Source organism: Patella vulgata, chromosome 7 (assembly GCF_932274485.2).
Source record: "Patella vulgata chromosome 7, xgPatVulg1.2, whole genome shotgun sequence".
Lineage (NCBI taxonomy): Eukaryota > Metazoa > Mollusca > Gastropoda > Patellidae > Patella > Patella vulgata.
In genome coordinates this window covers 21,406,167-21,420,738 of record NC_065885.2, presented here as the reverse complement: position 1 = coordinate 21,420,738, position 14,572 = coordinate 21,406,167, and the positions used below count along the sequence as shown (strand labels likewise).

General features: G+C 33.0%; 1 protein-coding gene across 2 annotated transcripts; it reads right to left on the bottom strand.

Moving 5' to 3' along the window:
- Positions 1-1,279: 1,279 nt before the first annotated feature.
- Positions 1,280-11,655, bottom strand: LOC126827662 (probable E3 ubiquitin-protein ligase makorin-1). Of its 2 annotated transcripts, XM_050557112.1 has the most exons (7): positions 11,551-11,655; positions 8,740-8,865; positions 7,851-8,101; positions 6,757-6,974; positions 6,240-6,454; positions 5,069-5,179; positions 1,280-4,885 (listed from the first exon to the last, which is right to left on the bottom strand). In XM_050557112.1, exons 1-7 carry the CDS (start codon positions 11,589-11,591, stop codon positions 4,591-4,593), a joined length of 1,257 nt encoding a protein of 418 aa, XP_050413069.1. In that variant the 5' UTR covers positions 11,592-11,655; the 3' UTR covers positions 1,280-4,590. The 2 variants fall into 2 exon arrangements, with proteins under 2 accessions (XP_050413069.1, XP_050413070.1); XM_050557113.1 differs by lacking the exons at positions 1,280-4,885; positions 5,069-5,179 and having other exon boundaries at positions 6,236-6,454.
- Between the last annotated feature and the right edge of the window lie 2,917 nt (positions 11,656-14,572).

Here is a 14,572-nt window from a genome sequence, read left to right as displayed (position 1 = left end):
GACTCAAATTTAGAATAAAATATATCGTAAATAATAGTAGACAGGGATAACAATAATAACTTATTTTAATGAAAATATTGTACCAACCAAGCGATTTGACTATTGAACAGTCGGCATAACCCCCCCCCCCCCGACACACACACACACACACACACACACCACCGTACAGTGTGTTGTGAAGCAAATTTTGTCTGGATAGGAATTGAATTATAACTGGCAAGGGTTCTTTCACATGCATGCCCAAATTTCTTTCCACCCCTTTACGTGCAGCACCACTGGCAAGGGGAAACTACGCTGGAAACTCCTGGGGTACTTTCTCAGTCAACACTGGGATCGAACCCCAGACGATCTAATAATAGCTTTTTCTTTAAACTTTGAACTGTTTTCAAGGCCTTTTAAAATCTGGCAGGTTATTCCAGTATCTGATTACAGATGAATTATCATATATTTCGTATCTTGAAGGTCATCCCAAGGTCATCCCATAGCAAATTGTCAAGTGGTGCAGTTTTTATCCCAAACATGGATATGACAAATAGAGGGGTCGCCTTCCTAAACAGTCTCAAGTGGTTTATCTGTTTTCTCAAATTGCTAAAGACCCCTACAATAAAATAGTACCATACGTTTGTCCCGAATTGACTTTGTGTCTAGTGGACGTTAAACCTGATTTCTTTCTCTCCTAAACAGGTGCAACCACTACTACTAGTATATGAGAACATAAATAAATGCTTTGGATGCCATTACCAAATATAGCAAATGATACAAAAATCATAGAGAAGTAACTGTTATCCTCTAGCCAGCTGGATCCAGGTTACCACTTTTATAATGTATCCTCCTTTTAAATCAATTGAAATGAAATGAAATGGGGTTTAACATCCTACTGTTCTGCTCCTATCCTGGGCTAATGAAGATGGGCATACGCCATACAGTGTGCAATGAGGGAAATTTTGCCTGGGCAGCTGCGCTACGGCCTACTCTTATATCAAATTCCAACTGCCAAGGGATCTTTTACGTGCCCGCCAATGTGTACACGGGACCTCGGTTTTTCGTACCATCTGAACGACTAGACAGCTGTCCTTGTCAGGCCCTCCATCCTGCATCACTGACAAGGTGAAACCACGCAGGAAAATCTGAATGAACTTTCTCGGCCAATGCAGGGATCGAACACCCGACCTCCAGGCTAGCGAGCCAGCGTCTTATCCACTTAGCCACGTGATCCCCCCTTTTAAATCAATTAAGGGTTAATGTAAATCATACTCATAAATAACAACAGAACATGACATTGGATTTCATGATTGTATTTGACTGGAATAATACAAAAGTTGGATAAATAATTGTTTCCTTTATTAATGATGGTGACAAATTCATCTACCATTTTTTTTTAAATCAGAATAGCGACATCATAGAGATCATGGTAGCTTATACATCTGTACATGGCAAATTAAGAAATCTTGGGACCTGCAATTCTTTAATTTTGATTTTAAATGCCGAAGTTGAGATATCAAATAAAATAAAGTTGGTTTCATATGATGATACATAGTTACAACAACATGAAGAGTAAGTGACAAATTTACACCTATTATCATTGTGCTTTCAAAAATCTGTGTCCAATACTGATATAATTCAGTTGTTTTAAGCAGAGAAAAAAGAAAGAAACTAAAGTGGTAAATAGTCCACATCACATTTAACTATATGAACATTTTGGTTATACATAAATTAAAGAGATATGCCCATTAATTGTAAAATTATAATAAAATTGTTGAAAATTATTTATCAATCACAGGAAAGTGACAAATGTTGCAAAAAGGGAGTTTCAGTTTGGGTAATAAAGGAGTTTAACACGCTAAAAATGAAATGCATCAATATGGGCACTTTGCGCCTCTTCTTCAGTGTTGTATTAAATTTATATAATGATTGACCTAATTTAATATAACAAACATGTACATGTAATAAAGAGAGGTACTAATTGTTTAACATCACAGAGTTAATAGAGGAATACATGTGGAATAACATATATATTAAGTACAACTAATACCGTTTTTGGGCCAAGGATTGACCATTCATATATAACCCACACCCTATTTTTCAAATTTTTTAAAAAAGACCACAACCGTTGCAAGTTGTGTCCAGGCAAGTTGGTTATTTTATAACATATGTCATCAATGCTTTCGTGTTGAAAGCATTATATACAAGCACCATTAAATTAAGTAACAAATGCCCTACTGAACAATGCATTGGAGATATTCCACACCCCACTTCAGACAAACTAAAATATGGTTTTATATTCATTCATTAAAAACAAGAAAAAAAGTATGGTTTCGCCTGGCACAATTAACTATTTTCATAGAATACATGGGTCGTTAAAATATGTTTCAGTTATTTAGTCATCTGTGGAGAGCATACATGAAGTTTTAATATTTGTTCCAAAAAAACTATTTAAACTGTTGTGCTATTGTGTTTGATTATTGGATTTTAACAACATTTGTCTTCTCCATGTCTAAAATTACAAAGCAACTATTCGGTACATTACAGGGGAAAAATATAGATGTTTCTAATTATCTAACTGATACAACCTTGTTTCAAAAGATTAAACTTAACAATTATTTAACATGTATTACTGTACAAATATGATAAAAATCTTATAGAACATACAATAGAGAAGTTTATAATTATCTATGTATATAACACACCGATTAACAATTTAAAAATCTACTCAATAATAATAGACCACTTACTACCCTTTCCGAACATATTGCCTGTGATTCCAGAAAAAATCCATTTTTCAACACCTCAGGAATTATCCATTTTCCACATCTAAGGTCGCAAGATTATATTTTTAAGATAAAGATATATTTATCAAATATATAATACTAACAATAAGTCATATTCTTCATAAAGACATTAAAGATAAATTATATGAATCTAATTACATGGACAGGAAAAGTGTTTAATTGTGACTTCCCAAAAATGCTTTATTAATATAAGACAAATTACTTATATAGCAACCTACAAGTATGTGGCATTATAACTATAGTATTGATATGTTTGGTATGGGGACTACACTGTTTGACAACACACAATATAATAGCAGCATGCTCTATTATTATATTCTTGAATTCACTATCTTCAGTAATGCAATGACATAATTCCGCAAAGTACATGTACTACATGTACTACAAAAGCTGAGAGCAATATAATACATCGTTTTGTCATTAATATTGAGAAATAAAATTGGAACATGTGTACCAGCAATTGGTTCTTGTTTCCTAGAGTGGAAATTTATCCATAACCAAGAAAACAATCTGAAGCACTTGGTAGAAGTACTAAAAGGAAGACATAATAAATAATACACAAACAACTGAAAAGTAGATTTTCTTTAAAACAAAGCTGTTCAACAGTTTCTTTTTTTTAAACTTATAATAACATAGGAATTATGATATAAAAATAAATATGTAATTTAATTTAAGGCAGCTTGTAATAAAATATGTTAAATCCTATCAAAATGTATGGCAAAAAATGAAAAGTTGCAAAATATAACTGATTTAAATTGAGCATTATTGTAATATCTGTTACTAACATTCAATACTAAATATATAATAATTATTGTACAATATCAAAGTAGTACGTAATTAACATCAAGTGATTCTGCTGTCACATTTTACTAACAATTAAGTGAGTTTTGATAGAGGACAATTGAAACATAACACAGGAAGACTATTTTACAGACAATGACCACAGATCTTGAAGTTTTATTTCCTCTAACATTTTTTATACGAAAGTAAACTAACATACATAAGATATTCGCACTAGCTCAATTTAAGGCAGTTTCATGCTGCTTCAAAACCTCTTAAACCATGAAATCTAATTTATTTTGAGTTAAAGAGATTTATATGATATTTATCACTAAATAATGGTGATTTTATAGCTAAATAAATAAAATGTATTTTTAGATAAAACATTTCATCTAGGGGCATATAATCATCTTAAAAACAAATCTCAACAATATTTATTAAGCAGCCTAACACATGAGCCATAATTATGAACCTCTGTATTAAAACTATGTTTGTTATCCAGTTTCTGAATCATAATAATACAACTGAATACCATGATTAATAAATGCCATATTTCAAGGGCAGACAGTCATAATTTACACGTAAAATATTTTTAAAAAACACAATACTGACGTTGAATGTAACACTAAAAAGTATTAAAATTGAATTCCTCTGATAAATATCTGCCCATAAACACAGAGTGAATAACATCTTTAAGAAAAAGTGACCAGTACTGACAAATATTCATATTATAAAGCATCTTATTTAACTACACATTTATCACAAAAATTGGTAAAGACAAAAAGAGGAGATCAGAAAAAGATTTTATTAACAATGTCCAGTTTATTTTAAAATACATGTGTTTTTATCCATCCATTTCTTAAACTCTTCCTCTCTGTATTACTGTGTTTTTTGATTTTGGGAATCAACAAATAAAGCTGTGTGTTGTACTACTACTTGTACTATGTTTTTTAACGGAGTGGCTGGGTGATTCACAGAGATCTATATCACGATAATAGTTGAAAATAAAACCAGAAATAAATCACAGTGAATCATCATCACTTTCAGAGGAAGAATCTAACATTAAACTTAATAACAATAAAGATAGCTCTTCATCTAACACTCCTAAATGGTCGAGTTCATCTCGTACTTGTAAGAAATCCCATAAATTGCTATGGTTAATGATATCAGTTTCTCCATTCGCATTTTCCCGGCGCCGAATTGGTCGAGGACGGGGTTCAGCCTTAGTTCCGTCTGGATAAGCGTGGAGATAGAAGCACTTTTCATTGAAAGGACATTCTCCTTTTCCTAAATCAAAATAGCGACATGGTTTGGAGCTGAAAAAGTAAAGAAAAATATATAATTGATGGCAGTTAAATTTATAAACATGTGAAGAGAACAGCAAGAAATGATAAAATATGGTAAGACGTTTATGTTGAAAGAAAAGCAGTCTTGAAATTTGTGCCACAAGAGGTCATTGAAAATTGAGACGCTCAATAACTAAGTACTGTTAAACTAACCTTAATGCATTTTTATAACCTTCTATTAATTTGGCTTTATCTTCTTCACATTCTACCCAATATTGACTAGGTGCTACAAAATCTGACTGTACTCTACATTCTGGACAAGCTCTGATAAAATACATAAATACAGCAATATCAAAACATCAAAATATAGTCTTTTAATAGGTTGATCTGATGTTTTATTTTCTATTGATGATGAGAAAGGCTCTTATTAATCTTGGGTGAAATGGGGTTTAATGTCCTACTTTTCTAAACCAACCGGGCTTATGAAGACAGGCATACACCATACAATGTGCTATGAGGGCAATTAAATACCTTACATCCCGCCGCACCACCGACAAGAGTAAACCACGTGTGCAAATCCCGAAGAATTTTTCAGCTAATTTCAATTCAAAAGATTCCGTGGAAGATGGTTAGTATAATTTTTGGCATGAATTATTAATAATAATAATAATCAATTTGTATAGCGCTGAGTGCTCCAGCTAACAGCTGCTCCGCGGCGCTCTTGATAATTAAAATGAATACAATGTAAAACAAATAGTTCTAAAACATTAAAATGTCAACATGTTCATAGTTTAAAAGCACTTTTAAAAAATTTGGTTTTAAGATTTTTTTTAAAAACAGCAACATTAGTAGAGTCTTTTACATGTCTAGGTAATTCATTCTACATATTAGCAGAGGCGTAAACAAAAGCCCGTTCACCAGTTTTAGTTTTTACTGTAGGAACATGTAGTAAGTTTTTATCAGCAGCGTAGGTTCCTGCATGGTTTATACAGGGTTAAAAGTTCATTAAGATACTGTTATTGATGGTTATAATCAATTATAGTATCAATGGAGACCGTTTTTTTTTACATCACAAAATGAATTATTGTGACAATTTTATTTTTATCTCAAATCAAAGAGGTTATACTTTTACTTTGAGATTTTAACATGGTAACTTATTTTCTCTAGTAGTATGTGCTAGGAATGGACGTGTGAAATTTTATCTGCCTAGAAATCATTTAAGTTTTATGTACACAATGTGGATGAGGGGAACTTCAACAGGAAGAGCTATTCTTTAAATATTTTTACTATCTTTCAATTAGAAATAGTAAGCTTTGATCATACAACAAAACTTGGTATCAAGAATATATTTAACCATATATCTGCAATTAATGTAACTGATTACCTTATTATTTTGTTTTCAAACTGTTTGGCACACCTCCATTTACGTATACAACTGAGACAGAAAATATGAGTGCATTTTGGTAATATACCAAACCTTCGTTCATTGACTGGTTGTTTATCTAATACTATATCCATACATATTCCACAAACTTTATCTTTACTTCTAGCTACAGCAAATGATAATTCCATATCTTTTTCATGTTGTTCTGTACATTCCTACAAATTGAAGCAATTATAAACTTATTACATTCAAATAAATGAACATGAGTTTGATTTTTTTGTTGGGTAAAAAGATCATATACAAATGAGTGCAACTAGTCACGATACTTGAATGTATACGTCATCAAGATATGATGTTTCTCAAAGCGCAAATTTTTAATATATGACTGCGTCAGAAGCTATGTAGTGTATAAGTATGACAATGTCCAGGGTTCTGAATCCACATCAGTTTTGTATAACAGGCCTACATATATTTATCTGTGCATGTTTTTTACTACATTTTGTAACAGGTAACTTACCGAAGTATGTTTTTTTCGCAGCTCTGGATCAGTGGGATGTAAAACATTGAGACCACATAATTCACACTGATTGCCATGGAGATATGTACAGTTGTTACCATACCAACACTCTCCACCAGCAGCATATGGGCATAGTTCATTATGGCTATTGAGTTCGTTGTTTTCTGATTCTTCAAGATCTTGACCACACAATGTGGCTTTGGCATAGGAAGATGGAACTGTAAAATAAAATTGTAAAAAAAACATGCTTTGAGTCACTTAAATTTCTACACATTAACAGAATCAGTGCTGTATTTTACTTTTACTGGCCTGTAGAAAAGTTAACTTAATATAAATTATTCAACTTTATTTGTAACAGGGTACAATATACTTTACTTGATTGTTACTTGTAAGTTTTTGTATATACTCTAAATAATTGGTTAAAGGGACTATCCCGGTTTGAACAGAGTCTTAAAAATAAAAGTCTGAGTACGTATGAAATTTAAGTGCCAAAATATAGAGGAGTGGTGTATCTACCTTGTCTCAAAATTTCAGCTCAAAATATTGAGTCGTTTGGACATGAACGTCAAAACTGCTTATCCTGACACGTAACCTTTTTAAGATTTCGGGTCAATTTTTTCGTTGGGTGACCTGATAATCGATTCCCGTTCCTTTAGAGGTCTATACAGTGAATGACACATGTGCTGTACTTGATAACGAAAGGTAAATTTCACCTACACCTTATTCTTATTAAAAAAAGGTCTGGTTTTATCCAGACACCATATAATACAGCTTGGGGCACCAGTCTCCATTTCCAGACGGAGACTGACAGATTTAAGTTGTTTGAAAACGTATCACATATATTGAGTTAGTTGCTCGGCCCAAAGGTAGATGATTTTAAGGGATTTTAAGACAAATTTGTTCTCCAAAATATTATCAGGATTGGCCCTTTAAACCTATTTTGATTTGTTATGTACTATTATATAATCACTGAAAAGTTTTAACCAACATAAGAACTATATAAAGATCATATTTTCAATTACTTTAATATTATAGATAGTCCACAAATATTGATTTTACTAAATTAATCATATTGAATAATCAAAATAACTTACTAGATCCTTCATATTTTTCACCTGGTACAAACTCTTTGGCTTTTACCCATTCTTCTGGTGGTTTACCATGAGGTGATGTGTTATTTTTTTCTGGCTGGACTTCCCCTCCTTTCTTTAACGCCACAAGTTTACTTTTCCTTGTATCATAATCTGTTTTAATGTGAGGTTTCTGTATAAAACTTTCTGGAGATTTTGAAAATTTCTTGTCATTTGGCTTATTTTTATCTTTATCCTGTCGGACATGGTCATATCTGCAAAAATAAAGATAAAAGTAAGCTTACTCTTGACAAATGAAATTAAAAATATGAACTCGTACATCATATCTAAATCATTTTTAAAAGTATTAGTGGGAATTTATTTAAATAATAAGAAAGAAAAACAGGACTTGTTACTACAGTGTATACATTATCCTACAGGAGCTGAACATAATATTTCTTACAATTACTTTACAAATGAAATTGTGTTTAATATCCTACTGTTCTGTTCTGGCTGGGCTAATGAAGACAAGCATACACCATGCAGTGTGCTATGAGGTCAATTTAGCCTGGACAGTGGCGCCACGACCTACTCTTATATTGAATTCCAACTGCCAAGGGTTCTTTTACGTGCATGACAAGGTGTACATGGGACCGCGGTTTTCGCACCATCCGAATAACTATTCATTGCCTCTTGCCAAGCCCTCCATCCTACACCATTGACAATGGGAGATCATGCCAGAAAATCCTTATGAATTTTCTCGGCCAAGGCAGGGACTGAACACCGGACTCGAGGTTAGCAAGCCAGCATTTTACTCACTGAGCCACTATGGCTCCAGATTACTTTACAATTTGACACTAAACAATTGTAGTCTGACTAAACTAGTGGACAACAAATTTGATTATCATATTACCTGCATCGATCTCCATAAGCACAGCTTCCTTTTAAATAATATCTACATACCAATGATGGTGTAGCATTTAAATCATGAGCAAATTTACATCTATCTCCTTGTGTACAAGACCCATGGAGAAAATATCTAAAAAAATTACATTAGTATATTTTATATCCATCCTTGCATATTGACCAATCAATTAAAGGACAATATTGGTGTCAGTCATTATCACATATGTGATAGAACTGGTTTAACACCTTCCAAATATAATTTTAACACAGATATCATTGCTATGCGTTATCAAGGTTACAACAAACGGAAGTGACAAACGCAAAAGGAAAACACAAGTTATCCTTCTATATAACTGACTGAAGTGACGAGTGATAACAGATACACGTTCGAATTACATGTACTGCTCACTAATAATTCCTTTGAAGACCAAAAGTTGTTATATGAGACTGTGGGAGGATATGGCCATCTCCAATCCATTCAGAGAAAATCCAGATAACCTAATCAAAACATGTATTGCGTTAGAAAATTTCTAAGTTATTTATTGTGTTGAAAGTTATAATTACAAATTAGAATATCATGTTGCAATATTACAAAATTCGTAATATCACAAAATATATTTTAGTTAAGCTATATTTACAAATATATTTTAGGTTAAGCTATACATGTATTTACAAATATATTTTAGGTTAAGCTATATTTACAAATTTATTTTATAGATAAATGAAGATGCAATATCTGATGATTTTTTACGTGCCGATATAAAAGTTAAATGAAAAAGACATGTTTTCAACCACAAGACAGTTGGCTTTGTTTGCTAAATCCAATGTGTAATCAAGTATTTGAAGCCACGATAATATTACATATTCGAGTTGCTGCCATGACTCTGAACATTGATACATATTTGATTTGGTGATGTGCAGCAGGATAGTACTAAAAATTATATTTTAGCTGTGATCTATTTATAAGTCCCATCAGGGGTGCTCAAATATGATTATATGATATCTTTTACACAAACTGGTTAAACTGTTGAATATGTTTTATATGTGGCTTTAGTTTCCTGGGGTTTATCTATGCGCTAATGCAAAATATCTTCAGTGCCGTGATTTTCAACATCGGATAAGTTAGGCTTACTAATATTAACTTTATTCAAAATTATGCTGTGTAGAAAATAAATTTCATTTTTTTTAAAAAGATAGGTTGCCAGGCAACGAAACATACGCCCACAGCAAATAAATCGTCCGGGCAGTCAACAAGGGTTGTCGCATATTTTTACTTTTTTCGGTAATGAAACATTTATAATACACTAAAATCTGATTAAGAGCAACAACTCAAGAAGTAATTATCAGAAAACTATTAGAATTTGTTTGAGTTCTGCCCCATGCTAACGTTTTGTATGCAAAGCTTTTAATATCATGGATTTACTGTTCAAGTCATAAAAATTCATTGAAAATCAATATACTTGTTCGTCTCAAGAGTCAAGATCTTAAACTCTGTGTATCAATCTGAAGTCAATCGGATGATAACTTCAGCCTTTAGAGCGTCACAAGATTTTGCAAAGTGATCAAGGGCCATAACTTTGGCAGTAATTATCGGAAATCGTTGAAAATCAATAGGAATCTTTATCTTATGACCTCAAACACTGTGTATAAATTTAAACTCAATCGGATATTAACTTTAGCCTCTAGAGCATCCACAAGATTTTTTGAAGTGATCAAGGGCCATAACTCTGGCAGTAATTATCGAAAATCGCTGAAAATCAATAGGATTCTTCGTCTCATGACCTTAAACACTGTGTATAAATTGAAAGTCAATCGGATATTAACTTTGGCCTCTAGAGCGTCCACAAGATTTTTCAAAGTGATCAAGGGCCATAACTCTGGCAGTATTGGAAATCGCTGAAAATCAATAGGTTTCTTCGTCTCATGACCTTAAACACTGTGTATAAATTTAAAGTCAATCGAATATTAACTTTGGCCTTTAGAGCGTCCACAAGATTTTTTGAAGTGATCAAGGGCCATAACTCGGGCAGTAATTATCGAAAATCGTTGAAAATCAATAGGCTTTTTCATCTCATGACCTCAAACACTGTGTATAAATTTGAGGTCAATTGGATATTAGCTTTGGCCTCTAGAGCGTCCACAAGGTTTTTCAAAGTGATCAAGGGCCATAACTCTGGCAGTAATTATCGGAAATCGCTGAAAATCAATAGGCTTCTTCGTCTCATGACCTTAAACACTCAGATATTAACTTTAGCCTCTAGAGCGTCCACAAGCAATTGTGGACGCCGGACAGCCGCCGGACGGACGGACGGGGGCGACGACAATATATATGACCACATTTCAATGTGGGCGTATAAAAAACTGATAACATTGCTGTATATTGCTAGGTTTGATTAGGCATATCACGTTACCCAGTGAATGCATTCTGGTTGCAGACCTGACCTGGTTTTTGTTTTTTTTTGTGTATTCAGCTGCGTTTTCCATACTTTGTATTAAATTACAACGTTAACATTATTAAACGTATAAATATTTATGCTAACGCTCTTTTATTAGATATCTACTGAAAAGTACTGACGCTTGTTTCAATGGCTCTGGCCTATTTTCGATTTTGTTTACAAACAAAAACCAGACGTACACTACAAAATAAGTCAAAGTGGAGGGAACAGGACTATTTCCATAAATAGCATGTAATTTCATATTTGAAATGATAAGCACTGAGAAAAACATTCATGCATATGTCTGAGGAAGGCTTATATTAAATAATAACATAATTCATTGTTTTAAAGTAAGTATATTTGCATAAATCCATTTTGTCTACCTGCATTGAACTTCAGACGTCCAAGGAGAGGCCTCCGCCATTATTACCCATATTATCCAACTATTCAGACATATTTTCGTATTTACATTAAATCGGACAAAAGGAAAACAAACTCAGTGCTACGGTGTTTTTATTCGTCACGTGTCTATGATATCATTAAAAGTTTTATTACACTAAATATCTTATGTCCTTTTGTTTCAAATAAAGAAACGACATAATAATATAAATCAAATTTATAATAAAATTTTGGTGGAATATCAGTCTAAGGGAAGCAACTCCATTTAACAATGTCAAATTTTAATACTTGGTTGAAAATGAAATAAAGACTAGTAATGAAAACCTTCTAGGCCCGAATCATTTACTGATAATTTTTACTCTTTAATGATTAATTATGTACCTAAATTATTATCTACTTGTCAGAAATACAATGAAAAAAGAAATAATGAAAAAAATGCAAGATGGGTGGCCTTTGGATACAGTACTAGGGAGGAAACTCCATTTATTGATGACAATGAAACAAAGAAATTGAAAACCCCCACTACATGATATTATTATTACCATGGACCATGTATTATAAGGTCCATGTTATTACTAATAGTTTCTCTAACTTTCACGAATACAGTTAACCATTTGCCTGTCAAAAATGCAAGGGAATTAAAAAAAAAAGAAAAAAAGAAGAAGAAAGAATGATAGATTGGGGGCGTAGCAGGGGCGGATCGAGGAATTTTTGCGGGAGGGGGTTTGTTAAGGGAATTTGACAGTTGACAATGCATGATGCCATCATATCCCCAAATTACATATGCATACATGCATGATGCCATCATCATTCTGAAATTACATAGGCATACATATACACTGAGCTTTTTAAAGAAAGAAATCCAACATTCCGTTTGGGTGGGTTGGATGGCCGAATATGGTTAGCACGTGCGCGCTGTATTATAAGGCCTGTCATTGAGTCAACTGGCGTGGTTTCGATTCCCTGGTTGTACGTGACAAGGAGTAGGGTCGCCTGTCCAACCTCGTGGGTTTTCTCCGGGTCCCCCGGTTTCCTCCCACTGCTAAAGACCCCTACGCGCAAGCGAATTATTGAAATAAAATTAAACCATATGTTAGTCCCGAAATGACCTAGTTTTTGTCGAGTGGATGTTAAACCCCATCTCTCTCTCTCCAACATCCCGTTTGACGTCAATTTTTATAATGAATTAATAGGATCACATTGCGATTCAATTTCATTGATGCAAAGCATTGATTGTGATATCACATTATAATATCATATATCTCGAACTTTGAATGCCCGACCAATCCCACCATCTCACGATAAAGGATATAGCACACGACCGTTACACTTTTCTCATAAAAAGTGTTGTTTTACAATTTTTTTGACGTAGTCCCCCCCCCCCCCCCCGGGATCCGCCCCTGCGTAGTGTAAAACTTTGACATTACTTCATATAGGCTGTATCCCATGTTCGGTACAAGTATAAGTTGATGCAAGATCGATATCATATGTATCCATGTAGAAAAGTTCTCCATTTCCCGACTACGTTGTTGTTCACTTGTTGTTGCTTAAGGATTTACGTCTGCTTCTACCTTGGGTGATATCGCAGACAAATTTTCGATTTCATTTTCACCCACGGTAGTTACTAGTTCTACCGTGAAGAGCACTCTAAAAACTCCATTTAAGGATGACAAGTTTCGAAACGTGGGTGGAAATGAAATCGAGAAATGGAAAACTTCCACCTCTGTTTTTATTACTAAGTTTGTAATATAAAATTTGGTGGAAAATCAGTCATAACGATGTCCAATTTTCAATACTTTGACTACCGGTAGTAAAGAGAACCTTCTACGCCAAAATCTATCTTTCTTTTTTCTCTTATTCCCTCGCATTTTTAACAGGTAAATGTTAACTGTATTTGAAAAAATTACAAACTATATGTAATATATTAAGTGGTGGTAGTTTTTAGTCTCGGTCACCCATAACCTCCTAGTCTGATAGAGACTAGATAGTTTTAAATTTCTTAGTGTCATTTAATTTTCATCCATGTTTAATGGAGTTTCCTGCCTGACTTTTAATATATCCCATTTAAAGGTACAATAACACTCTTTCTGACTTGACAGTTCCAGAAAATAAAAAAAAAAGCCTTATTCTAAGTAATAGATGTGTTAGTGTCTTACCTGTTGTGTAAATTATCCATTAAATCCTATTTTACTTGTCCAGAGGGTTCAAAAATATTTTTAAATCCAAGTCACATTTGAAAAGCTTTACGTCAGGCTTTTCAAATCATTTATTTGAATTTTTCCAATTTTTTAAAATTAGGTGTGTTAAGATGAAATTTGTATCATCAATTAATTGGAATATTGTAAAATAGTGCAATTTGTTGACCAGAATAAAGATTGGGACATATTATTCAGTTACAACAAGAGTGGTATTGAGCCTTTAAGGCCACCCATATTGCATTTTTTTATTATTTCTTTGCATTTCTGACAAGTAAATAATATTTTAAGTACATATATCATTAAAAATTACAAACTATCAGTAATAGACTGGGGCGTAGAAGGTTTTCAACACTAATCTTTATTTCATTTTCATCCAAGTTGGCCTATTGAAATTTAGCATCGTTAAATGGACTTCCCTCCCTTAGACGGATATTCCACCAAATTTGATTATGCTGTTTCTTTATTTGGAAAAAAAATTGTTCATGCTAACTGTATTCGATAAAGTCACAAACGATTTGTAATTGATTAAGTGGTGGAAGTTTTCCATTTCTTGGTTTTGTTTCATTTTTATCCATGGTTTGAAACTTGTCATCCTTAAATAGAGTTCCCTCCCTTAGACTGTTATCCAAAGGACACCCATATTGCATTTTTTTCATTAGAACCCTGTAATCGCATTTCTGACAAGTAGATAAGAATTTAAGTACATATTTAATCATTAAAAAGTACAAAATATCAGTAGTAGAAGGTTTTCATCACTAGTCTTTATTTCATTTTCATCCAAGTATTGAATTTTGACATCCTTAAAGGA

What these genes read in the sequence shown, in the direction of transcription:
- LOC126827662 (XM_050557112.1), bottom strand. Translation starts at nt 11,591, where the DNA reads ATGGCGGAGGCCTCTCCTTGGACGTCTGAAGTTCAATGCAG. An exon ending in ACGTCTGAAGTTCAATGCAG is followed by an intron (nt 8,866 to 11,550) that starts GTAGACAAAATG and finishes TAATTTTTTTAG; the next exon opens with ATATTTTCTCCATGGGTCTT. An exon ending in TTTGAAAACAAAATAATAAG is followed by an intron (nt 5,180 to 6,239) that starts GTAATCAGTTAC and finishes GTATTTTATCAG; the next exon opens with AGCTTGTCCAGAATGTAGAG.